Source organism: Narcine bancroftii, chromosome 11 (genome assembly GCF_036971445.1).
Source record: "Narcine bancroftii isolate sNarBan1 chromosome 11, sNarBan1.hap1, whole genome shotgun sequence".
Lineage (NCBI taxonomy): Eukaryota > Metazoa > Chordata > Chondrichthyes > Torpediniformes > Narcinidae > Narcine > Narcine bancroftii.
The window spans coordinates 37,691,549-37,717,590 of record NC_091479.1 but is presented as its reverse complement, the minus strand read 5'-3'; the positions used below and the strand labels follow the sequence as shown (position 1 = coordinate 37,717,590).

The following is a 26,042-nucleotide window of genomic DNA, read 5'->3' as shown; positions in this document are numbered from 1 at the left end:
CTTAGGAAGGGGGATTAGAGCCAATGTCAAGAAAATAGTCAACAAATGTGGAGGCAAAATGGAATCAAATATCTAGGAGTTAGAATAGATAACAACGAGTAATTTAGACCAGCTGAATTATTCTCCCCTTGCTTGGGGAAATTGAGGAGGGTTTAAATGGTTGGATGTCCCTGCCCATTACACTAGGGGTGTCACAGAGAGGGGAGGTGTCACAGAGGGGGGAGATGATGACACAGAGGGGGTGATGATGTCACTGCATGGGGCAGCCATAGCTGAGTCGTGCCATGGCACAGCAACACGAGAAAGATGCCTCTCCTGGAAGGGGATTCTGGCTCCCATGTTGGAGTAGGACGCTGTCTCATCCCAGTGACCCTCTGATCAACTGGGTTGTGTTTGGAAGCACCCTGCACCAATGGGTGAGATAAAGAGCCTGTTACAGTCTCCCCTACTGGGACAGAGCCTCCTCTGGCACCATCCTTCAACCAGTGTGGGCGGAGAGAATGGAGGCTGCATTTAATCCCCTCTCCCCATCCTGAGTGCAGGGCACTTTATGAGGCCACTGGAGGGGGCTGGGGAGGGGAGAACAATGGCATGTGAGGGGATACAGGGATGGGGTCTGTAGGATTGGAGGGGAGAATGAAGGAACGGGGTTGCACCACAGGGTAATGTAAAGGGAGATTGGATCAGAGGTAGGGGACATAGGGTTGAGCTGGGGGGATGGGGTGCGAGGGGATGGAAAGCACTGGGGAAACCATGGGGGTGGTGTTGGGTGGGGGATAAGAGTGTGGTAGAGGAATCGGGGCAGAGGAGAGTGTGAGGTGTCTGAGGGAGAAGAGAAGTTGCGAGGGGGATGGAAGGTAGACCTTTCAACAGAAATGGGACAGAGCTCCCCCTCCACCTTAATGGGATCTGTCCACTGAGAGACAGGACCACTCCTCCACCCACCCCCAACCCCCCCGGGTTACAAGATCCCTTCCACCTTTGCATACACCCCCACACCCGCCAAACCTGGATAGGATTCTTTCCCCCAGTGGACCTGGATCAAGGTGCTAGAAAGTGTTTCTGCTACGGCGGACCCAGCAGAGTTGAGCGATAAAGCATGGGTCTATCTCCGCCCCACCTGCTCCCTCATCCGACGAGGTCTCGCTTGCATCATGGAAGATCACGGTGTTGCTGAGCTTCTGGGAATGTGGAGGGCTTCTGCTAAACCCGTGGTGGGGTTCAGAGTGCTTCATCTCCCCGGGACGTGCTCTCATGGAGGGAGGGTTGTAGACAAAGTGAACGGCTGCGGAACTGGCCTCAGTCTGAGGAGAGTGATCAAAGAGGGAACTGGGGTGGCAATATTTCTACTGAGAGGCTGGAAAGAACCACCAGAGGACCAATTCTGACATTTTGGTGACCCTTGGAAGGGAGTTAGAGGAAGGGGTGGAGACTAACTTGGACAGCAAGGCTGGGTTGGTATAAATGACCTGTTGTGTACCCTCTGGGTGTGTAAATGCTGCTGCTTCTGCCCTAGAGAACATGGCAATAAGGTCACAACAGAGGTGGCCACACCGGGTCATGGACCCAACGTCCCCAAGGTGGTGTCCTGCACAGATGTTAAAATCATCGACAATGGATCTTTCAGTGTGGTGTACCAGGCAAGGCTGGTGGACTCCGGAGAGCTGATTGCCATCAAGAAGATCTTGCAGGACAAGAGATTCAAGGTGAGGGGGAGGAGCAGTTGTGGGGAAATGGAATATCATGATATTTAACTTTAGGCCTACAGCATGTTCACAGGCCCTTGCGACACATGAGCCCGTTTCACACAATTACACCCAATTGAAAAACACCACAAACACATTTTTGAAAGGTGGGTGGAAAGAGGAGCATCTGACAGAGACCAAAGCAGCCATGGGGTTTGGAAACAGAGAAAGTCACACAAACCCACAACAGCACCCCCACTCCCCACACACAACCACCCACCCTCCCCACCACACACACACACACACACACACACACACACACACACACACACACACACACACACACACACACACACACACACACACACACACACACACACACACACCTGGCAAATATCAGAGATTTTCTGCAAATTAATTGTTTAGTAGAAGCTGGGAAAACAATCATAAAAACTGAAGTGATACTTAATTGAACCCCCTGACGAGTCCCCGCTCCAGCGACACGAAAAGTCCCCCCCACCAACTCTCGATGAGTCCCCCACTTCGGCCTCCCTAGGAGTTCCCCACCTCTGACCTCTTGACGAATCTCCTCCCCGCCTCCCCCGTCAACTTGGACAAGTCGCCCCTCAGGGCCCCGACCCATCGCCCAGCCTTGCTGATGTTCCTCTCTCGCCATAGAACCGCAAACTGCAGATCGTGCGAAAGTTGGATCACACCATCATCGTCCCTCTTCTCAACTTCTACTCCTCTGTAGTCAAGGTAAGATCCACCTGCACCCACCCCACCCCCACTCCGATGCATTTCATTTGCTGCTACCTTCCCCATTCCTTCAATCGATCTGTCTCGCTGCAGCCCCTCTGTTGCCTCCATCCTGCCCCTCTGACCAGTGTCGACTCCTTAACGCTGGCTGCCCTGCTCCTCACCCATTAACTCATGACCTCTTGCCATTTCAACTCCAGACAGCAGCAGCCAAGACCACAAGACAAGGTCGCCAAATTCGGCCACTCAGCCCCTCCAGTCTGTTTCCCCAATTCATTTCACGAATGTATTTTCCCCCATAACTCACTTCCCCAGAACCTTTTGGTGCGCTTCCAAATCAACGCCTGCTCTGAATCGTCCCAACAACTCAGCCTCCACATGTTCGACCCCAGCCAACACCCGGCTGCAGACATTTCTCATCTCGAAACGTCAATGGTTTTTCTCTCCCGGTGAATCCTTGCCTCACGAGGGAGGTCGGTCAGAGCTGCACATTTTGTGCAGTCTCACCAGAAGCCGAATGATGGGGCAGCGGACGGGTCCACTACGGCCTGTTGACGCTCTGCTCGCTGAGCCCTTGGATTCATGCCATGTTGTGTTAAGCACTGGGGGCATCATGCCTACAGAGAACAGGAGGGGCTTGCACTCCTGTTGGGAGAGGCGCTGGGTGTTGGAGGGTAAATCCAGCTGACAGGTTTGTATTGTGTTCAAGAGAAAGAGGAGGTTTATTTGAATCTGGGTCTGGACTATGTTCCCGAGACGGTTCACTGCATGGCCCAGCACTTCAACAAGGCCAAGCAGCCCATTCCCATGATCTACATCAAGGTGGTTGTGGGTCTGGGTGGTCAAGTTGTCCACTGGGGCAAGCTTGGATGGTGGGGTTGGAGGATATGAAGGAGTTTACTGGCTGAGTCTCGCTGGGGACTGGATATCGATGAAGGGTGCATGAGGGTCTCAATGGGTATTGGTGAGGAGAGAAAGGGTAGTGAGGGGAGAGGGGCGGAGAGGATGATGAGGATGGATGTTGATTGGCAGGGAGGAGCCCTTCACCCACCTCCCCTTACCCTCAGGATATAGACCCGGCCAGTGTGGAGGCAGAGCTGGTCATGTTATATCGTTGTGTTGCCAGATGTTCATGTACCAGCTGTAGCAGAGCATGGCCTACTTCCATCCTCAGGGGGTTTTCCATTGAGACATCAAGCCCCAGAAGATGCTGGTAGATACCGAGATGGCCTTCTTATTGCTCCTTTATTTCGGCAGGTAGATCCACCCATGTCTGTCCGTTCACCACCTCAACGGGGTGCTGATCCCTCTCCCCAACACGGCCTTGTCCCCTCCCCATCAGCTCTCACCCCTCCCCCACCAGCTCTCTCCCCTCCTCCCTCTCCCAACTTGCCCCTTCCACAGCTTAATAACTTATTCTAAATAAGATTGTGGGGTCTTACATGGAATTAACAGCCAGAAACCTTTCCTAAAGTGTCAGGTAAGGCGAGATTTTTTCTATGCAGAGAGTTGTGAGAGCTTTGAATGCATCACCGGAGAAAGTGGTAGTGGTTGGTAGAATAGGTACATATAAAAGTCTCTGAGACGAGCATGTGGATGTAAGGGAACAGAATTTTTATATGATAGAGGAATTTGGGGATATGGCGAGAAGGCAGGGTAGGTCGAGTTAGGTCATAAATTAGATCAGCCATGATCGTATTGAATGGCGGAGCAGGCTCGATAGGCCATTTTTGTCCTACTCCTATTCCCACTTCCAATGTTCCTATGGGTGTGGTACAGGTAAAGGTTGTGGAGAACATTTCCAAAGGACAGGACAGCCTTTATGAGCCAAAGGGCCTGTACTCGGCAGCAATGCTTGATGTTGTAATGGATGCGGAAGCTCTGGGAAGGGGTAAGGGAGGGACTGGCCAGAAAGTCTGCAGATACTGGGGCCGAGGGCAATGCCCAAACATGCTGGGCAAACTCATGGAAAGTTTTGTGAGGAGCAGGTCCTGCTTCACGAGTCAAATTGAGTTTTTCGAGGAGGTGTCAAAGGAAATAGATGAAGGTCAAGGTCTGTATGTGCTGCACGAGGATTTTAGTAAGGTTCTTGACAAGGTCCCCACGGAGGCCTCATTCAGAATGTCTGGAGGCGTGGGATCCATGGAGCCTTGGCTGTGTGGATTCAGAATTGGCTTGTCTGCAGAAAACAGAGGGTAGTAGTAGATGGAACAATGACTAGTGGCGCTCCAAAGGGATCTGCTCTGGGACCCCTGCTCTTTGTGATTTTTATGAATGATGATGGGAGTGGAAGGGTGGGTACGTCAGGGGATGACACAGAGGTAGAGATGTTGTAGACAGTGTAGAAGGTTGTCATAGGTCATCTAGTTTTCAGAGAAGTGACAGATGGAGTTCAATCCTGTAAATCAGATGTACTTAAATAAGCAAATGGTACAGGTTTATTTCCAGAGTCATTTTCAAGGGCACAAATAACAGTTATTCCAAAGAAGGTTGGAGACCCATTAAAAGTAGCTTCATATAGACCAATATCTTCATTGAATGCGGATTACAAGAATGTGTGGGCAGAGCACTTGGTTAATGGCAGGATTATGACCAGTGTGCAGGACAGAGAAATATTTAGATCCTGCTCCATAAATCACTCAAGGTTGCTGTGCAAATTGAGAGGGAGTTTAAGATGGTATATTGTGTGCTGGCCTTCAGGAGTCATGGGATTGAGTTCAAGAACCGAGAGGTAACGTTGCAGATGTATAAAATTCTCGTCAGACCACACTTGGAATATTGTGTGCATTCCTGGGGCGAGAATACCAGAGGACGTCTAAATAAGGTGAGCTGAGGGAAATTTAGTCAAGACGTGAGGGGTACATTTTATTCACACAGAATGTAGTGGGTGGCTGGAATGCATTGCCGGGGTAGTAGCGGAGGCTAGTCCAAAAAAGGCATGAAAAGGATTTTAATATGGACAGGAATTAAAGAAAAATGGAGGGTATTGGTGTGAGGGAGGGGAGGGTAACATTGTTGTGGGGTAGGTTCAGATGGATCAGCTGAACGGTCTCGACTGATCCATCCATGATTGTCTAGCATCTTGCTGCCATATCGTGGAGAACCAGGGTGTTGCCTGATGGAGACCCGTTGCTCTGAGCTCTGCAGAGAGAGATCGTGGGTTTCGCCAAAACACACTTCCTCAGGTTAAGCAGAGGAAGGGGAAAGGCTCCAGTGTTCAGGGGTAGGGGGGATGATGGGGGAAGGTTTGGGACCCTCCAAAGTCATTGTGATCAGGCCTCAGAGACAATATCTCTATCACCCATATTTCTCTTCCCAGGAGAAGGAGCGATCTCAGAGACAAGACACGAGTCCAGAAGAACCTCGCATCCCAGCTGAACAGAGGACGGACACATCATGATGTCCTGAATCCCTCCTCTTCTTCTCCCTCTGGCCCTGCCAACCCCATTCCCTGCCTTTTCCATGTCCCTTCACCCACTTCCCCTCTTCTTCTCTACCCCTCCCGCTCACCTTCCCCTTCCCTCACACCTATGCCCTAACCCCAGCCCTCCACCCTTCACCTCCCCCTTCCCCTCTCCCCTTCCCTTCCCCTTACCCCCTCCCCTTCCCCTCCCCCTTCCCCTCCCCTAACCCTCCCCCTTCCCCTCCCCTTCTCCTCCTCCCCTTCCCCTCCCCCTTCCCTTTCCCCTTCCTACCCCTAACCTAGGGGAAGAAGGGGGAGGGGAAGGGGGTAGGAGAAAGGGGGTAGTGGAAGGGGGTAAGGGTAGGGGTTGTGGTAAGGGGTAGGGTAGGGGGTAGTGGTAGGGGGTGCGGGTATGGGGAAGGGGTAGGAGGTACGGTTAGGGGAAGTGGGTAGGTTGTAAGGGATAGGGTAGGGGTAGTGGTAGGGGGTGCAGGTATGGGGAAGGGGTAGGAGGTAGGGTTAGGGGAAGGGGGTAGGTTGTAAGGGATAGGGTAGGGGGTAGTTGTAGGGGGTGTGGGTATGGGGAAGGGATAGGTGGTAGGGTTAGGGGAAGGGAGTAGATTGTAAGGGATAGGGGTAGGGTTTAGTTTAGGGTTGGGGAAGTTGGGTAGAGTTAGGGTTAGGTTTAGGAGCAGTGTAGAGGTAGCATTAGGGTTAGTGTTAGGGGACGGGGTAGGGCTATATCTTGGTTTATGGTTAGGTTTATAGTTCGGGGAAGTGGGTTTGTGTTAGGTATAGGGGAAGGGGGTAGGAGCAGTGGGGTAGAGGAGGAGTGAGGTTTTGGGTTAGGGGATGGTGGGCAGCATTAGGGTTGGGGTTAGGGGGCGGCATAGGCGTAGGGATAAAGTTAGGGTTAGTGGACGGGGTGGGGATAGAGTTAGGGGACGTGGAGTGGTGGTAGGGGGTATCGGTAGTGTTAAGGTTAGGTTTAGGATTTTGTTAGGGGTTAGGGTTAGGAGTAGGAGGAAGGGAAGGGGGAGGGGAATGGGGGAGGCGAGCGGGGGATGGGAACTGGGGAAGGGAAGAGGGGAGGGGATGTGGGAGGGGATCGGGCAGTGGAAAGGGGAGGGGAACGGGGTAGAGGAAAGGAGAGGTGAATGGTGGACGGCATCCCTAGCCCCTCCCCTCCCCTTCCCTTCCCCCGCATTTCCCCTGCCTCTCCTCTCCTCCTTCCAGAAGAAGCTGGGCCTCTGTCCGTCCAGAACCTCCCTGTGGTTTCAGAGCCTCCGTTTCAGGAAGTGCCTTCGACGCTTGCTGCTGGACAGACATCTTGTCTCTTGATTCATTCTGTACCGTTGATATTAAATTGAAAAATGATTGGGTTTTTTAAAGCTTGAACTCAAAAGGCTGGTCCAGATAGACAAAACAGAAACAGGCCCTTCAGCCCCTCTCTCCTGCTAGCTGAGCTGTTGTAATCAGTCCATATTCCTCTCACCCTTTTCATTCTTAGCTCCCATCCAGCTCATGTTGCCTTGTCAATCGCACGGCCTGTGGGAAGAAGCTATTTCCCTCCCTGGCTGCTCTGCTTTTATTCCTCCATATCTCCTTCCTGATGGCAGGGCGACAAAGATGCTCTGTGCTGGATATCTATGAGTCTATGTACAGAGCCCATCCCTGCAAACAATCAGGGGACCGTTGCCTTGAGGTGGCACCCATGTTGCCTCTCCCTCAGCACTCTCAGAACACAACTGCACCCTCCTTCCCCTCCTTTCCCAGGTCTCAGTAACCCGCTGACAATTCCAGTCAGCTGCCATGTCTATACCCTGCCCCACCTAAACTGATGGATCGACCAGTGCCTTCTCCCCTCAAGAGTTCGAGGAATCCACTCTCTCGCAATGTCCTGCTATCGAATGACCTGCATCCTCCTTCCCACTTGGTTCCTCCTGTTATCAGGCGCCTGAATGGACCCCACCCTGTTGAAACTACCCGTGTTCTCATTGATCTCTCTGCGCCTCTGCCCTCCATCCAGGGGTCTTGGATTTCTTGTGGGGGTGGTGGAGAACAAAGCACCAACTTAAGGAGATGGGGAGCAGTACAAAGACCCCCAGGTCCAGGAGACAGGGAGAACCACACAGATACCCATCTCTGTCATTCGGGTAAAACCTGATTATCAGGTGCAATGTGCAAGGAACTTTCGGTCCTGCTGCACGTGGGCCAGGTTTGGCCCATCCCCACACCACCACCCTGTCAATTCCCAAAACAAATTTCCTATTCATGTGGGGGTCCAAAATGGATAGAGTCTGGAGAAGGACCGTGTACATCGTCAATCAATGGGGACAAGGGTGTAACCAGCATGGCCATAATTGTGTGTGGCTGTGCTTGCAACCAAAGTGCAAGGGCACCAAATGCTGCTATGTGCTGAGGTTCTACCTGGCTCAGGTGTTGCGAAAGATTGGCCTGGCCCTGGTGCTGCACAATGTTCCAGTCAGCAGGACTTTGCCCCTTTACCTTCCTGGGAACGGTTTCATAGACAAACACATTTGACCACAAAGCCATCAGGCAGTGGTCAGCAGAGAATGTCTGACACAGAGACTCTAGGACTAGATGGGATACTGCGGGGTGGTCCACGGAGCAGAGCATCCAGAGACAAACATCCAGAACTGCTGGAAAACCAGAAACTCGGTGAAAGATGCCCTTCAGTTTGCCGGAAACCCAGATGGGAGTAGCAAACACTAGAAGACATCTGTCTAAAGCAAAGGGAGGAAGATTTAGGGGAGATATCAGGGGTATTTTCTTTTACCCAGAGTTGTGGGTGTCAGGAATGCCTTGCCAGGAGTAGTGATGAAGGCCAAAACATTAGGGGCATTTTAAGGGTTCTTAGTTACATTGAGGGGCTGAGACCAAGGAGGATATTCTCCAACAGCAGAGGGTGGCAGTAACCACAAGATGTCAAAGTGGTGGCAATGAAGCTAAACAGAGACCGTCTAATGTGACGGTGCGCCTGGCTGCGGGAATTTGGACTTACTATATAAACCTTGCAAAGTGCTAGTTCAGGTTGGAAACGTTCGACTTCCTTGAGGGTCAAATCAACAGGCACGGAACTAAACCCTGCTTGCAAAGGTAGAGTTTGTTAAGTGCTTCCACAAACCCCACATAATGAAGGGGCTGCAAGAATTCACTGGTACGATTAATTTTTATCACCGGTTCATACCGGTAGTGGCTGACACCATTTTTTTGTTTTTAAACTTTATTTAAGATTTTATAACATGAATAACATATAGAATTACATTTAAAAAATTAAGAACAAAATAACAAAATTACAATACAGTATCAGTAATCTAAATAAACTATACCCTCCCCAATAATTATTACACGTTAATAACCCAACTCAAATTAGTCCAACCCCTCTTCCTCCCCAAAATAAAGAGTGAAGAATTAATAAAGTTAATAATATATGTGAGAAAGAACCCACTTACAAAAAAAAACAAAAACATAACCAATTAAAATACTAACAAAAAGAAAAGTAATTAATACTAAGATATCAGACTTAAAAAACATATTTAAATCAAACAGAGTTAAGATGAAACATATAATTAACTTAAACTTAATATAAAAAATTAGTAAAATTAGTAACATTGTCTATCAAAAATTCTTAAACAATAATCAATTCTTTAAAAGAAAATTGTAGCATGAGAAAAAAAAGATGAAAAAAAAAACTTTCTCTATAGAGATAAACCTTCACCAAATATCAACTAACTTCACATCTATCATCATATTAGTCACATAAACTGCCATCTTAAAACAAAATTCCAACCTCATTAAACATTGTACAATTCAAATTTGGTATTCTTCCACCATTTTTCCATTTTAACCTTGAATAATTATCCAATAAAAGCTCCAATACCACATTTAAATATCCCAATCATTACGTTAAAATTCAGATATCCAAATAATAAAAATACATCTACAACAGAAATCTATATCTTCAACAAATAGAGCATAAGCCAAAAACAAAATTCAAGCCTCATTAAGAATTGTACAATTCAATTTATAACTTTCACCATTATTCCCTTCATTCTATAACTAAAATAGCAAAATAATATACACCAGAATTACCACTCCTTTCACCTTAAAGTTAAAGAAAAAATATTTAAAAAAACTTATCCATCCTATTCACATTTAAATTTCAAATATTCCTTATCTACTGAATAAACTTTACAAAAAAAAACACATCAATTTTTAGTTTTTTAAACAATCAAATACTTTCTTATGCTTTTTTTTTATAAACACAAAAGAAAACTCTTAACTCTTTAATCTAATAATACAAAAAAAGGAAAAAAGAACAGGTAGGAGGTTAAAAATACCCCTCCCGTCTAAACCACGCAATGCGATAACTCCCAAAAAAAATGGGTGTGAGATAACTCACACGTAGCAGATGACTTTCAGGAAATAGTTCTCTCCCCCAACTCTCACTTCATCTTAAACTAACATCATCATTATTTAATATCCCTTTTATTAAAAAAAAACATTAGAAAAAAAAGGACAACTCTTTTAATCAGCTCCAACTGCCGAGTTACCATTACAACCATTCCTTCTTGGAGCACGGCTCTTTTCTTCCATCTCTTGTCTCCTTAGAGATCGCGGCGGACTACGTCTCTGTTGAAACCGAGTAATTGGCAGCTCTTGAGCAAATGCTATAGCTTCCTTTGGAGAATCAAAGAACTTTGGTTGGCAACCATCTTGAAAAACCTTCAAAACAGCTGGATATCTAAAGGTTGGCTTATAACCTTTCTTCCACAACAACTCTTTAGCAGAATTGAATTCCCGTCATTGGAACATAACTTCTTGACTCAAATCCGCATAGAAGAAAACTCGATTATTTTGAATCATCAAGGGTGATTTTCTCTGTTGTGCATTTCTAATAGCCACTCGTAAAATTATTTCTTTGTCGTAATAATTCAAGCAACGAACCAAAACAGGTCTTGGACTTTGACCTGAAATAGGTCTTCTACGCAAGGCCTTCCGGGAAATTTTCTTTTTTTTTTTTCGAAATTTATTTATAGTATCTTCATACATTCATTTCAAATTGACTTAGTATAATATTACATAATAGATACTAAATAATTTCCAAATTTTCACCCCCCCCACCTCCCCTAACCCCTTAGGAAACCACCTTGTGGTGGTTAATTCCCAAAAACCCAAATGGGTGTGGTATAAACCACAAGTGGCCTATGACTTTCGGTGGCTGAAGTACCACTCCCTCCCCCCCAGGCAGACAAAATACACGTATAAACCGAAAAATCATAATTTCTTATATGCATAAAACCCCGGTCCATCAATTTAACCAATCTTATTCATAAATTCTTTTTTTTGAAAATCCAAACTTGATATTAAATTTTGCACCCTTTCCACCCTCCTAACACTAAGTTAAACATTGTTTACAATCAAAAAAAGTTTTTTTTTTAAATTTTTTTTTCAAGTCTTCCTGAATTTCATCCACTGAATTAAAACACCTCTGAACATCCCAGTTCAACACCGAATCTTCCATTCTTCTCAGTGTCAAGTTGAATTTGTAGCTTACTTTCAAAAAAAGTTTTTTTCAAATCTTTTAAAATTTTCTTGAACATAATTCCTTCGGTCTTGATCTTCTAAAGCATCAATGTTATTCATAAGTTCTTTCTTCTGTGTTTCCCAATTTAATTCCAAATTTTCCACTTTGTCAATCTTCTCAATGTTAAGTTGAAATTATTGTTTATTTTCAAGAAAAACTTATTCAAAATTTTTTAACTCTTCTTAGACATTGCTCTTTCGACTTTAATTTTATAAATCATCAATCTTGTTCATAGTTTCTTTCCACTGAATATCCAAATTTAATAATAAAGTTTCCGTTTTTTCCAATTTTCTCAATATTAAACTGATCTTGTTTAGTTTAAAAAAAACCTTTTCAAAACTATTAAAATCTGTTTGCAATGTATGCATACTCACAGATAATAAATTCACTCTTCCAATATTCCATCCAAAAAAAAATCACTAATAAACCTTATTGCAGGTCAAGGAGTTCCATATATATGTTTATCTTCAGAAAATATTTCAAATATTTCAAATCAACATTCGTCGCCATCTTTCAAAAAGGAGTCCGAAATCAACTTTAATAAGTTCTGTTCTTGAGAAAATTCCAGCACCAACTCCGGCTCTGTCTGGGCAAATAGGTCAAATTTCTTCCAAAGTCAAAGAATGTAATTTTGTTCTGTATTTATAGATAATAAGTTCATCCTTCTGATATTCCATCCAAAAAAAATCACTAATAAACTTTAATGTTATCTGGATTTTTAAAACTCACGGGCAACCAATGCCAATTACTGCAATTTATCTTCATAAAACATTTCAAATCAATATTCATCACCATCTTTCAGAGGAATGTCCAAGGCCAGCTTATCCGACAGTCCAATTAATGAGCTCCGTTCTTAAGAAAATTCCAGCCTTGACTCCGTGGTTCTGTCTGGGCAAGTAGGCCGAGTTTCTTCCAAAGTCGGAGAGTGTAGTTTTGTTCTGTATTTGAACTCTATTTTCCTTAATCTTTATTACCATTTTAAACACCTTTCAGAGGGGTGTCCAAGGCCAGCTTATCCGACAGTCCAATTAATGAGCTCCGTTCTTAAGAAAATTCCAGCCTTGACTCCGTGGTTCTGTCTGGGCAAGTAGGCCGAGTTTCTTCCAAAGTCGGAGAGTGTAGTTTTGTTCTGTATTTGAACTCTATTTTCCTGAATCTTTGTTGCCAATTTAAACTAAAAACAATTGATAAACAAAACAAAGACTTTTAACAGAAAAGAAATATTCTTAAAACGAGTATTTATATAACTGCCTGGGGGAGACCGGGAATGCACGTCCACTCCCTACGCCATCTTGCCACGCCCCCCCCGGGAAATGTTCTTGACCAAGCACCTGCGGAATCCATTCAGTAAAAAATTTTCTTGGATCTGGTCCCTCCATTCCTTCCGGCAAACCAATAATCTTTATATTGTTCCGTCTGGATTGGTTTTCCAAATAATCAATCATTTTCACCAAATTTTTATTTTGAGTTTGTAAGTCTTTGACCATTTTGGTCACATCTGAAACATGATCTCGTATTTCATCTATATCTTCACACGAATTAAATTTATCTCTCACTTCAAGCTTAAAAGCTCCAAACTCAGCCATCTGTTGAGAATGTATTTTCACCACAGAGTATTAAACCTAGTATCAAGTTCAGTCATAATCTGGGATAATCCCTGCATTGTATAAGATAATTTAGATTCAAGATTCACAAGAATCTTTTCAATTGGAAGAGATTCTGGCTCAACAGATTCCTGCTTCTTCGGCATAACCAAAGGGTCTTCTGTTGCTTCCTTCATTCTGGTTGCCTTCCTTGTAGTATAGCTGCGTGTGGAAACCCCAGCCACAGCCTCTCCAGCAATGACTGGAGGACGCTGGCCGGGGTTTTCCCCAGTCCATAATGTATTAATTTCTCCCAGTACATCAAGTTGTATAGGTTCTTTTATCTCAAAAAGTGCAGTTTGCAGTGCCACCGCTACAGTTGACAAATGCCTTTCCCCAGCCGGTACTTCAACTGATGTTACTACAAGTGGTTCATTCATAACATTGCCGTCAGATGCTACTGCACATGTGCGAACCTGAGTAACTCTTTGTTTGAAAGGCTGTTTGGCACCCTCTTTAGAGGGCTCTACCGACGTAATATTGAACTCTACATCCGAAAGCTGTACCGTTCTCCTGGGATCCATTTCAGGCTGAGTCTCGATGTCTTTCCTGTAGGTAGGCTCCAAAACTTGAACTTTTGGAAAATGTCATTTTTTGATAATCTGTTGTCGTTTTTTTTTGCTTTTTTCCACCAATTGTACCATCATAAGTTAAATTAACAGCACTGAAGTTATCTAAACTTTTAAAGAATTTTAAGGGGCATTTCTAGACAAAACATTAAGATAGAGTCAGGAGAGAACTGGAAGGCACGTCTGATACTTACGCCATCTTGCCACGCCCCCCGTGGCCCACATCATGCGGAGAAAGGTAAAGACATTACCTGCGACAATGAGGATTTGGAGGCGTTCCAGAAGGCCAAGGACGCACTGGCCAACACAACCCTTGTGGTACACGCCAGGCCAGAGACACCCACCTCTCTCACAGTAGATGCTTCCTGCACAGCAGTAGGGGGTGCACTGGAGCAATTCATCAAAGTGGAATGGCAGCCCCTGTCCTTCTTTAGCAGACACCTCTGGCCACCTGAACTCAAATACAGCGTCTTTGACTGAGAGCAATTGGTGCTGTACCTGGCAGTCAGGCACTGAAGGTATTTTTGGAAGGTAGACAATTCAGTGTCTTCATGGACCAGAAGCCATTAACTTTTGCCTTCCATAAAGTATTGGACCTGTGGTCGGCCAAGCAGCAGCGACTCCTCTCATATGAGTCTGAGTTCACTACAGACATTCAACACATCGTGGGTGACGCACTGCCCCATCCCCGCAATCAAGTCTATCCAGGCCCTGTCCCAGTGAATAGACTACTTAGCCCTCGGCAGGGGACAGCAGGATGACCCTGAGATCCTTGCAAGCAAGAGAGCAGTGTCCAGGCTCAGGCTGGAGGATGTTAACATCGATCCTGGTAAGTAGACGCTCCTCTGCGACATTCCAATGGCAAACCCCACCTCATCGTGCCGACAGCATGGAGATGGCAGTTTTATGATGAGGTGCACAACCTGACGCACCCGGCCATCAGTACTGTCAAAATGGTGGTCAATAGGTTGGTCTTGCTGAGCCTCCAGAAACAGGTTGTCAGTGGGCCAAGGCCTGCACACTCTGCCAGATGACCAAAATGCAGACATACGTGAAGGCACCATGCCAGACATTCGAGCCATCACCACATAGGTTCAGCCACATCTACAATGACATTGTAGGGTCACTACCGGCCTCCCACGGGACGGGTTACCTTCTCACCATGATTGCCTGCTCCATGAGGTTCCCCGAGGCGGTCCAGCTGGCTGACACAACCACTTGTGTCCTCCATTTAATTGGAAGCGGTAATAAATATAAAGGAAAGTTTGATAATAAATAGTCTCCCTTGCAGTTGGGGTACAATGTATTTCTTGAGACCAGAGGAATCCTGGAGCCAAAAACAAAGTGATCCTGTGTTTCTCAAGGATTTGATTGAGTTGTTGGGGTAGTTGAAAGTGGAAGGGCCGAAAGGTCTCCTGCTCCTTCCACTGCCTTTGTTTTCTGTCTTGCGATGCTGATTGGGTTCACCTGTGTGTTCGCACGCTCGCTCGCTGATTGGTTGCTTCAGTTGCGCGAGCCAATGTGTTGATCCGGTGAGGCCGCTATTGGATTGGACGCTGACGTCGGGTTGGATTGATGGGCGGGTTCGCGGGCTGATTGGCTCTTGCTGTGAGGAGGCGGGACATTGGCGGCGGCGTCGTCTGCTCAGGGTCCATCGCCGCGGGCCGAAAGGGAAGAAGTTGGCGGCAGCGCCGGGACCTTCCTCAGCCGCGCGGTCCAGGGAAAGCGGGCGACCCGCAGCCCGCCGGGCCCCATCCGGGAGTGGCCGGTACCGGCGGGGTATTTGGGTGGAGCCGAGGTGTCGGTGCAGGGGGCGGGGAGGGGAGGGGGATGAGGGAGAGGGAGGGGGATGGGAGGGGCTGGAGCCCGGTGTGGGCGGGGAAAGTTGAGGAGGGGAGGGGGCGGGGCCAGGCAGGGGTAAGGGGGAGGGTGAAGGGGGAGTTGGAGGGCGAGGGGGAGGCTGGGCAAGGAGGGGAGGGGACAGAAGGGGAGGGGGGAGAAAGGCAGGGGGGAGAAGGGCAGTGGGAGAAGGGCAGGGGGAGGAGGGCAGGGGGGAGGGCAGGGGGAGGAGGGCAGGGGGAGAAGGGCAGGGGGAGAACGGCAGGGGGAGAACGGCAGGGGGAGAAGGGCAGGGGGAGAAGGGCAGGGGAGGAGGGCAGGAGGAGGAGGGCAGGGGAGGAGGGCAGGGGGAGGAGGGCAGGGGGACGGGGATGGGAGGGGCGGGAGCCTGGAGTGGGAGGGTAACGTTGATGAGGGGAGGGGGCGGGGCCAGGCAGGGGTAAGGGGCAGGGTGACGGGGTAGTTGGAGGGCGAGGGGGAGGCTGGGCAAGGAAGGTGAAGGGAGGGGAAGAAGGGCAGGGGAAGAAGGGCAGGGGAGAAGGGCAGGGAGAGAAGGGCAGGGGGAGAAGGGCAGGGGGAGAAGGGCAGGGGGAGAAGGGCAGGGGGGAAGGGCAGGGGGGAAGGGCAGGGGGAGAAGGGCAGGGGGAGAAGGGCAGGGGGAGAAGGGCAGGGGGAGAAGGGCAGGGGGAGAAGGGTTGGGGAGAAGGGCAGGGGGAGAAGGGGAGGGGGATAAGGGGAGGGGGAGAAGGGGAGGGGGAGAAGGGCAGGGGGAGAAGGGCAGGGGGAGAAGTGCAGGGGAAGAAGGGCAGGGGGAGAAGGGCAGGGGGAGGGAACCGCCTGTTTGCCCCAGGTACCCAAGTCCCCTCTCTGTGTGTGTTGGCTTCCTCCTGCCCTCCACCCCCACAATTTAATGGTGCCATTTCTGACCTTCTCTTCCTTATCTTTCCTTGATGAAGGGACAAACCCACAACGTGTTTGATGTCTCTTTCTCTTTGCTCTATGCCTGTTTGACCTGCTGACTCTCTCTAACCCTGTGGCTTTACCCCTTCATCTTTCGCTGGTTAAACCCAATGGAGCTGGAAGAGCTCAATTTGTGAAGGGTTGTATCTGGATTTGAGTCGTTTCACACCATGTCGATTTCTTTAAATTGTGGCAAAAGCAACTGAAGGATTTCAAAACCTCGTCATCGGTCCTCTTTCAAACTCGTCTGAATTTCTTGGATGAAAAAACATTGCTCTGAAACTTATTCTGCGAGAGATTATTTTCCTCTCTTGCAGGGAGGTTTCAGAATCTGTTCCACATGATGAATCTGCTGTCTTTTCAAAGAGACAGTGGAGTGGCTATTTTCTTCGACCAAAATTTCATCAACTCAGTCAAGGGCTGAACTAAGTCTCCATTTAAAAATGTTTATGTTGCAAATGCAAGATTACTTTGGCTTTATTCATCAAAAGTGGCCATTTCCACGGTCTCAACGAGGCTGCTCTCTTGATCTCAAAGAGACGGTTAGAAATGGTCTTCGTCCTTCAAAATCCACTTGTTACTCCTGGTGAAAGGAGAAGACGATGTAACTGTACCTTCTCTGACGACTGTATCTTCAATCCTCTCTTCCCCACAGCATGGACAACATCTTCTGCCTCTCATTTGTAATGTTTCTCCAGAATGGCTCATCCCATGACACGTGCCGTCATTTCTGCCTTTGAAGTCCATTCAGCCTCTTCAAAAGTATGAATCATGAGCCAATGGACTCCAGCCTGTCTGTGCAGGTAATTGAATCAAGAACTCGCTTATTCGAACAGTTGCCATCTCTCAGCACTCTATTGACTTAGTTTCAATTTTAAGAACACAGATAATCAACAGATGGTCTCTCGATTTGATCAGCAGTCTTTCATGACGACACAAATTCTTCTGTTTTTAATAAAGCAAACACTCCAGTATCTCAAGGACCATCATGAAGGTTTTCCTCTTTCGGTTTCAGATGCTGAATGAGCAGACGTTTCATCTCCGTACATGGCTTGCCTTCTGGCATCTCAAAGGATTGTGAGTGTGACCCTGAATCCAACCCACAAAATAACTTGATAATATATATAAACTATTGTAACTTTAAAGATTAATATTCGCACAAAATGGTCCATGATAATTCACAGGACAATGGCATCTTCAAACAATAATTTTAATTGGTAAAGATTAATAACAACACTTTTTACTTCACTCTAACTCAACTCTGCACAAATATATATGTGTGTGTGTGTGTGTGTGTGTGTGTGTGTGTGTGTGTGTGTGTGTGTGTGTGTGTGTGAGTGTGTGTGTGTGTGTGTGTGTGTGTGTGTGTGTATCAAAACCAAAACCATTCCAATTCAGGCAGTGTCCATCTTTTTTTCTTCCTACAGTCGACAATCATCTCCTTGGTTTTGGTGGCATTGAGTGCGAGGTTGTTGTTGGTCCATGATTGAACCCTGCTTTCAATCTCCCTCCTGAATGCTGACTCGTTGCCCTCCTCATGCAGCTCATGACTGTGCTATCGTCAGTGAATTTGTAGATGGTGTCGTCATACCAAGCCATGCAGCTGTAGATGTAAAGCGATGCGAGCAGGGGTGAAATATGCAACCCTCTGGTGTTTGGGAGCTAAAGGAGTTTTTGGAAGAGTTGTTCTTGCCAATCCACACTAATTGGGGCCTGGAGATGAAGAAATTCTGGATCCAATTGCACAGTATGTTATGGAGTCCCAGGACTTTGGAGTTTGCTCATCAGCTTTGATGGGAGAATGGTATGGAATGCCAGACTCTAGTCAATAAAGAGCATTCTGATGGATGCACCTTTGTCTTCTGGGTGTTTCAGGGTTTTGGCAGAGCCAGTGAAGATGGCATCTGCCATAGGTCTGGCAAATTGGAATCGATCCATGTCGCCCCTTGGACAGGAGTTGATGTACTTCAACACCATCCCCTCAATCCACCTCATCACTGGATGTGAGTGTCACTCGTTAATCATCATTTAGGCAGGTTACCCCACTTTTTGGAACTGATATATTTGATGCCTATTTGAAACAGGTGGGTGCCACTCCCTGTCGGAGAGAGATGTTGAAGATATCCATGGCCAGTTGGTCAACACAGGTTATCAGTCCTCTGCTGGGTTCTCCATCCAGGCTTGATCCTTTCCTTTGATTCACTATCCTGAGGGCAGCCCATATTGTCATCTTTGGTTACTGATAGCAGCAGATCATCAAGAGATGTAGTGGGGGAGGGGGGATTTGCGATGGTTCTTCCCTGTACTAGTGGTCATATCAGGTGTAGAAGGCATTGAGTTCATGTGGAGTGAGGCTTTGCCGCCTCCCACTGCACCAGATTTGTTTTTGCAGCACTTTATGTCATTTAGGCCCCTGTCACAGCTGATGGGTATCCTTTGTTGTTTCTATTCTCGTGCTGAATCTCCACCACCTGCGAGATGGGTTTCCATGGTTCATATTGGCTCCTTGTGTATCTGTATCTCCAAACTGTGATTTGGCTCTCAGCAATTTCTGGATATTGTTGTTCATCCAGGATTTCTGGTTGAGAAAACTCCCTGAACAATTTGGTGGGAACACCCTTGTCCACAGCTGTTTTGATAAAGTTTGCTATGGTCCTGGTACAGTCATTCAGTTCTTCAGGTGAGTTCTTGAACACGATCCAATCCAGGGACTCGAGGCAGCCCTGCAGCTGGCTTCCCCTCCCGTGACCACCTTCTGGTTGTCCTCATCTCGTAAGTGTTGTGAGCAATTGTAGGCCCCATTTCTAAGAGAGGATGTGATGGCCCAGAGGTGGTTTACAAGAATGATCCTGGGGATGAGAGGAATAATGTTTGAGGAGCATTTGATGGTTCTGGGCCTGTACTCACCTGAGTTTAGAAGAATGAGGCAGGACCTCATTGAAATCTGATGAATAGTGAAAGGGCTGGATAGAGAGGATTTTGCCAGTCCTGCGAGAGTTTAGGATCAGTGGGCACAACCTCAGAATAAAAGGATGTCTGCTTAAAACAGAGATGGAGAAACCTTTTCATCTAGAGCAGTGATTTTCAAACTCCTCCACCACCCCACCCCCACCCCCAGGATCATATTTTACTTAATCCTTATGCTCTGTTAGTAAGGGATTACTTAAAGTGGGAGGTGAGTGGAAAGAAAGTTTGAAAAGTTTGAAAACCACTGTTTTAATCGTACCTCATTGACTTGTTCTGTGCATGGTTTCATAACTCCAGAGGAAATGGGCCAATGACAATTTTTCTCAAGCAAAATATTTCCTTCACATTTGGGTCCACTGCAGTCTTTCTCAGCCTTTTTTCCCATTCATGTGCCACTTTAATCAATCTCTTACTCATTTTTCGACACTCCAAGGAATAAAGTCCCAACCTGTTCAACCTTTCCCGTAGCTCAACTCCTGAAGACCTGGCAGTGTCTTCGTAAATGTTCTCTGCACTCTTTCAATCTTACTAATACCCTTCCAGTAGCTAGGTGACCAGAACTGCACACAAAACTCCAAATGTGGCCTCACCAACATCTTATACCACCTCACCATAACTTCCCAACTCTTATTTTCAATATGTTAATTAATGAAGACCAAGGTGACAAATGCTGTCTTTAGAACCCTGTCTTCCTGTGACACCACTTTCATGGAATTATGTAACTGTGTTTAATCTCTTGCTGCCGATTTGTATAACTTCTCTGTTCAATTTCATAATGTTGGCTTCTGGACTATTTTATTGTGCCCCCTGATCTAGACAGTTCTGGCAGGGCAAAACAATTTTGTTTTCTTTTGTCAGATCACATTTTGTCACATTGATCCAAAAACAAGTATTTTGACCATTCCTTCATTTCAGATTCTCTGCAGCTGTCGTCTTGTACCTCACTGTGACGGCATCATGTTTGTCTTGTTTATCCTTTACCCCTCCATCCAGATATATGTGCTGATCAACGAGTCGACTCCACTAATCCAGCACCACTGCCATTTCTGCTGCTTGGGTTTTTCATCCCACGTATTCAGTTTGTTATTTCCCCTCTTCTTTTTCTCAGCAAAGAGAATCAGGTTTGTTTGATCATCTTTCTGAATCCCAGTGAAAGGTTATCGACCTGAAGGTTTTATCTCCAATTATTTTTCCAGTAGATCATCTTTCTGAATCCCAGTGAAAGGTTATCGACCTGAAGGTTTTATCTCCAATTATTTTTCCAGTAGATGACCTGCTGAGTATTTCCAGCATTGAGATTTTATTTTAGTTTCTTGGTGTATTACTGAGTACTTTGAATGGGAGAAGAAATGTGGGTTGGGTTTAAGTGGAGAAGTCTCGATCAAGGAGTGGATTTAGAAAAATAGACATAAAAGGGGAGGGTGCATGGAAATAGTGAATTCATCTTTTGAAATTGTTTTTTGAGCTATGATTGTTTTCTGATGTACGCGCAGTGTTCAGAATAAAAAATTTATTGTGATGAACATTTCAGAAAATTTGTCCTTTTGTGGCAACAATACAGGTGCAAATATTGTACTAAATTACATTTTAAAAAAAGAAATCCATTTGTGCAAAATGAAGAGCAAGTGAGGGAGTGACTGTGGTTCCTTGTCCATTCAAAAATCTGATGGCAGATGGGGAGAAGCTGTGTTTGTACCATTGGGTGTTCGTCTTCATGCTCCTGGACCTGTTTCCCTGGTGATCACAGTGTGAAGAAGGCCTGGTCTGGGTGGCGAGGGTCCTTGAGGATAGAGGTTGTTTTCTTGAGACTCTGCCTCTTGGAGAAATCCTTAATACATGCGCGAAGGATGAAAGGGGAAAAGTTTAGTGGAAACATGAGGGGGAGCTTCTCCACACAAGGTGGTGGGAAAGTGGAACAAGCTGCCAGCTGCATGAGGAAATGTGAGCTCAGTGTTAGCAATGAAGAGTTTCGACAAGTTCAGGGATACGAGGGAGATGGAGGGTGATGGACTGGATGCTGGTAAGTGGGACAAGGCAGAATAAGAGTTTGGCACAGACTAGAAAAGCTGAAGGACCTGTATCGGTGCTGTAATGTTCTGTGAATCCATGGAGTGATGCACTGGGTCGTACATCTACAACCCGACAAAACTACCATGGTGCCTGCACAAAAGCACACAATATGCAGCATGTAATGACCAAATGAATAATCTAAATAAATATATGTAGAGGGCAAAGCGGGCACACAGCCCACGTTGTGAACCGTCGGTGACGCGGTTCTCCGATGTCGCGCAATACCATAAAACAGACCACTGGGCACTCACCCATTTAATGGACCACACGTGCACGGTGCTGCATGCCGAGGAACGTCACGTTGATCTGTGGTGTCTTCTGCGGGTAGGTGCAGGACATTCACAGGGCTTAATTTAAACCTGCTGGTTCCATGGATCGATAGCAAAGTCTTAATAATGTCTCACCATGTCTCATTTGGCAGCCTATAATATACCCCAATAATAGTACCCTCATCCTTCTTATTTTTTCATTTTACCCACACTGCCTCTCTCGATGAGCCCTCCAGTCTCCTTTATCTTTCTCTGGATTCTAGATGTTGTAAGCCAAGAAACATTTTTGTAAATCTTCTCTGCACTCTCTCCACCTATCTCTATCCTTCCTTTGACAAATGAGACCAGAACTGAACAGAATACTCCAAACCTGGCCTCACCAATGCCTTCAACAGTCGCAGCATCATTTTCCAGCTGTACTTTATGCTATGATATATGAAGGCCAGTTTGCCATAACCACCCTGTCTACCTGGCAATCCACCTTCAAGGAACTCTGTACCGTAACTCCAAGATCCCTCTCTTCCTCTGCATTCCTCGATGCCCTTCCCTTAACTGCATATGTCTTATTTTGGTTATTTATTCTGGAATGCAGCACCTCACACTTGTCGACATTAAATTCCTTCTGCCATCTTTCAGTCCACTTTTCCAAACAAACCAAATCCTGTAATCTAAGAAAACCTTCCTCACCATCCACCACTCCCCCTATTTTCATATCATCTGCATATTTGCTTACCCAGTTAACCATCCCATTTCATTCCCCAACCGCATATCGAACATTGCCCCCCTGTAGTGGCCATCTCCACATACTGCTGCAAAAAGCAGTCCTGAACACATTGTACAAACTCTAAGCCATCCTGCCCTCCCACTGACTGTGTTTCCCAATTGATGTTATGAAAATTGAAATCCCCAACCAACCCCACCCTATTCCTACTGCACATGTCAGCTAATTCCGTGCACATTTGCTCTTCTAGTTCTCCCTTCCCATTTGCCAGACTATAATGTACCCCTATAATAGTCACCTCACCCTTCTTATTTTTTAGTTTTACCCACACTGCCTCCCTCAATGAGACCTCCAGTCTCTTGCCTCAGCACCGCTGTAATATCTTCCCTGACAAGTAATGCGGTATATAAAAGAAGTCTGTAAAGTTTGAATAAACCCGTCTTGTGTTGACTAACGTGGGTATGTATATGACTTTAGTAGCTGTACTGAAGTTGCCACCAGAAACGGTGACCCCCCGAATGCAAGATTCAGCCGAAGCTTGAATCTCCAGTGATCATGGACACAACGACAGCAGATGCCGCCACCACGGCTGCAGTTCAACCAGGTTCTGCCTATTTCTCCTGGAATTGACCAGACATGAGCTTTTAAATATGGAGGGCCTGAGTGACAGGGATCCATCTGATCTAATGAATGAGATGCTCGTATTAGATGATGGCCATTCTTATTGTTTACTTTTTGAGACTCTATTCCTGTCCAAACTCCCGGGTCGTGTCGCAATACCAATCGTTAACATGGATTTCTGCCATCCCCATGATGTAGCGTGGGAGGCTGACAGGCTCGATCATACTGCAACGCAAGTGTCTGCTTACAAATAGCCGCTTTGATCAGTAGATCCATCTCCCATGTCCTACAAGCCTCCTATATCTGCAATTCCGTCAAAGAAGGATCAACCTACTGATGGGCACCAAGAATGGTGTTTTTACCATCGCCAATGGGGAAAAAAGCCCATAAAAAGCCATTTACCTATTAGAGAAAAAAGGCAGGAAATGAAAAGGCCGGCTGCCAGTAGGGGCCTCAGCAGCTGGCACAAGTACTGACCGGCCTATTGTATCTTCAAGACGACGCTAGTAAATGCAAATATCCAACCAACCTATTTTGAAAAAAAAACATAAATAACAACACCTGGCTCTTCAAGCAGCAAATGGGGCTACAATTCCCTGCTTTAGCAAAGGACGGGTCACGATTTGGAAAGGAGGTGTGACATAGCGTTGGAATTGCGTATTGTCTTCCGTTGCACAGGTCATTTTGGGTGCAAATTTTTGAAGGTCCCATGATTTGCCAGTAGACGTGAAGTGGAGGAAATTGGTCGTTCCACCACTTTGAAAACATACCCACTGGTATGCAGCAAAGGGAGAATTTCCTACCTCGGGATGCATACCCCGCACAAAGATGCGTATGCTGTCCTGCTCAATGAATTTCCCATCATTATCTCCTAATTTCAACACCTCCAAAACAGACCAGGGTGTGTCCCATTACCCTCTTCCTCATATGCAAGATTTTGTTGCCCATCTGCACATTTTCCATGTTTTCTCCAAAGTTGATCTTGTCAAGGGATACCGTCAGATCCTGGTCTATAAGGATGGCATTGTTACCCCTTTCGGGCTTTTTGAATTTCTTAAAGATACCATTTGGGCTGAAGAATGCCGCTCAAACTTTCCAACATCTTATAGATGCTTTGGGCAGAGTTCACTTCCATCTACTTGGATGACGTCCTCAAATCCAGTCAAACTGAACAGGATATAACCAACTGCATTTAGGCTGTCTGTTCCAATGGCTGCAGGAATTCCAATCAACCATAGTATTTGTCAATTTGGCAAGTCCACCATCGACTTCCTGGGACACAAGATCATGGTCAATGGTATCTTTCCCTTAACCATCAAGGTAGAGGCAGTCTGTGCTTTTCCAACACCTACCACGGTTCAGGGCCTGCAGAAATTCTTGGGCATGAAAAACTTCTGTCACCGATTCATTCCAGCAGCTGCTGACATTCTTCGACCATGGTTTCCAATCCTCACTACAAAGCACAGGGATGATCCCTGGACAACAGAGGCAGAGGTTGAGTTTGCAATGCCAAAGATGCTTTAGTCAATGCAGCAATGCTTCCCCCATCCTAACCCCAACACTTCATTGACATTTAGTCCTGATGCCTCGAGTACGGCCCTGGGTGTGGTTCTTGAGTAGTACGTCGATGGCCATTGCCAACTCCTCGTGTTCTTTTCCTGACATCTTTGGCCGTTGGAGATGAAATATCGTGCATTATATCAAGCCACATGGCACTTCTGATTAGTTTTGGAGGGTCGGCATTTCACTCTGTTCACAGACCACCAGACACTCGTTTTTGCCTTCAGCAAAATAATGGATCCATGGTCGGCAAAACAGCAGGGTCACTATCATATATTTCAGAATTTACCACGGATGTGCTCTATATTTCTGGTAAAAACAATGGGATCCCGAATATTCTGTCCAGATTGACTGTATATCATATTCAGGGTGACATTGATATTCCGGAATTAGCCAGTGTCCAGGCAATGGACCCCGATGTTCAGGAATACAGTACGGCCATTACTAACCTGGACATACAGCAGGGGGCGACACAGCTGGGTGGCCAACCTTACTTTGTGACATGTCTTTGGGCTACACTCGACCAGTGATTCCACCATCTTTGAGTCAACGTCTTTTTGACCAGATACACAGCTTGTCTCATCCATCCATCAGAACATCTTTCAAGCTCATGTCAAATAAATATGTATGGCACGGTCTGAAAAAAGGTGTCACACAATGGGTCTGCACATGTATCTCCTGCCAGACTGCCAAAATTCAGCGGCACACTAAGGCACCTCTTCAACCTTTCCTGGCGGTACGCAGGCGGTTGGAACACGTGCATGTGCACCTGCTTGCACCATTGCCAGTATCTCACAACATGAGAAACATTCTAACAGTCGTAGAACGTTTCGCACGCTGGCCAGTGGCCGTCCCTTTGACATCCAGTGACACTGAGACAAAGGCCAGAGCATTCATCGTCAATTGGATGGCTAGATTTGGTTTCCCGACCCACATTTCTTCAGACCGCGGAACACAATTCACCCACGGTCCAACGGCTTTGTGGAATGTTTCCACCGGCAACTGAAGTCCGCACTTAAGGCCCAACTCACCGGTCTCAATTAGGTTGATGAGTTGCCCTGGGTTCTATTGGGAGTGCGCATGGCTCCAAAAGGAAGATAGGTCTGCATTGTCCGAAGAGATTGTTTATGGAACGGTCCTTACAGTTTCATTGGACTTTCACAAACATCCTTCATTAGCTTCGACATGGTGTCGCGATCAGCAAACCTTTTCCTAACCACTGGCTTGGATCCCCTAAACAGAATGTTTCCCCCACCACTCCTGGATACTGATTTTGTTTTTATCCCAGGAGTCCCGTTACAATGACCGTATGAGGGCCCTTTCCACGTGGTGAAGATAGATGGGTTCTTTATACTTTGGACATTG

The 26,042-nt window shown here is 46.5% G+C and overlaps 1 protein-coding gene across 3 annotated transcripts; it reads left to right on the top strand.

The window, feature by feature from the left end:
* The first annotated feature begins 276 nt into the window (after positions 1 to 276).
* Positions 277 to 6,130, top strand: LOC138745257 (glycogen synthase kinase-3 beta-like). Of its 3 annotated transcripts, XM_069902313.1 has the most exons (4): positions 277 to 416; positions 1,519 to 1,706; positions 2,364 to 2,444; positions 5,764 to 6,130. In XM_069902313.1, the coding sequence occupies exons 1-4, from the start codon at positions 413 to 415 to the stop codon at positions 5,842 to 5,844; spliced, it is 354 nt and encodes a 117-aa protein (XP_069758414.1). In that variant the 5' UTR covers positions 277 to 412; the 3' UTR covers positions 5,845 to 6,130. The 3 variants fall into 3 exon arrangements, 2 of the variants coding, with proteins under 2 accessions (XP_069758414.1, XP_069758413.1); XM_069902312.1 differs by lacking the exon at positions 5,764 to 6,130 and having other exon boundaries at positions 2,364 to 2,655; XR_011346107.1 differs by lacking the exons at positions 2,364 to 2,444; positions 5,764 to 6,130 and having other exon boundaries at positions 1,517 to 1,600.
* Positions 6,131 to 26,042: the final 19,912 nt, after the last annotated feature.

What these genes read in the sequence shown, in the direction of transcription:
- LOC138745257 (XM_069902312.1), top strand. An exon ending in TGCAGGACAAGAGATTCAAG is followed by an intron (nt 1,707 to 2,363) that starts GTGAGGGGGAGG and finishes CTCTCGCCATAG; the next exon opens with AACCGCAAACTGCAGATCGT.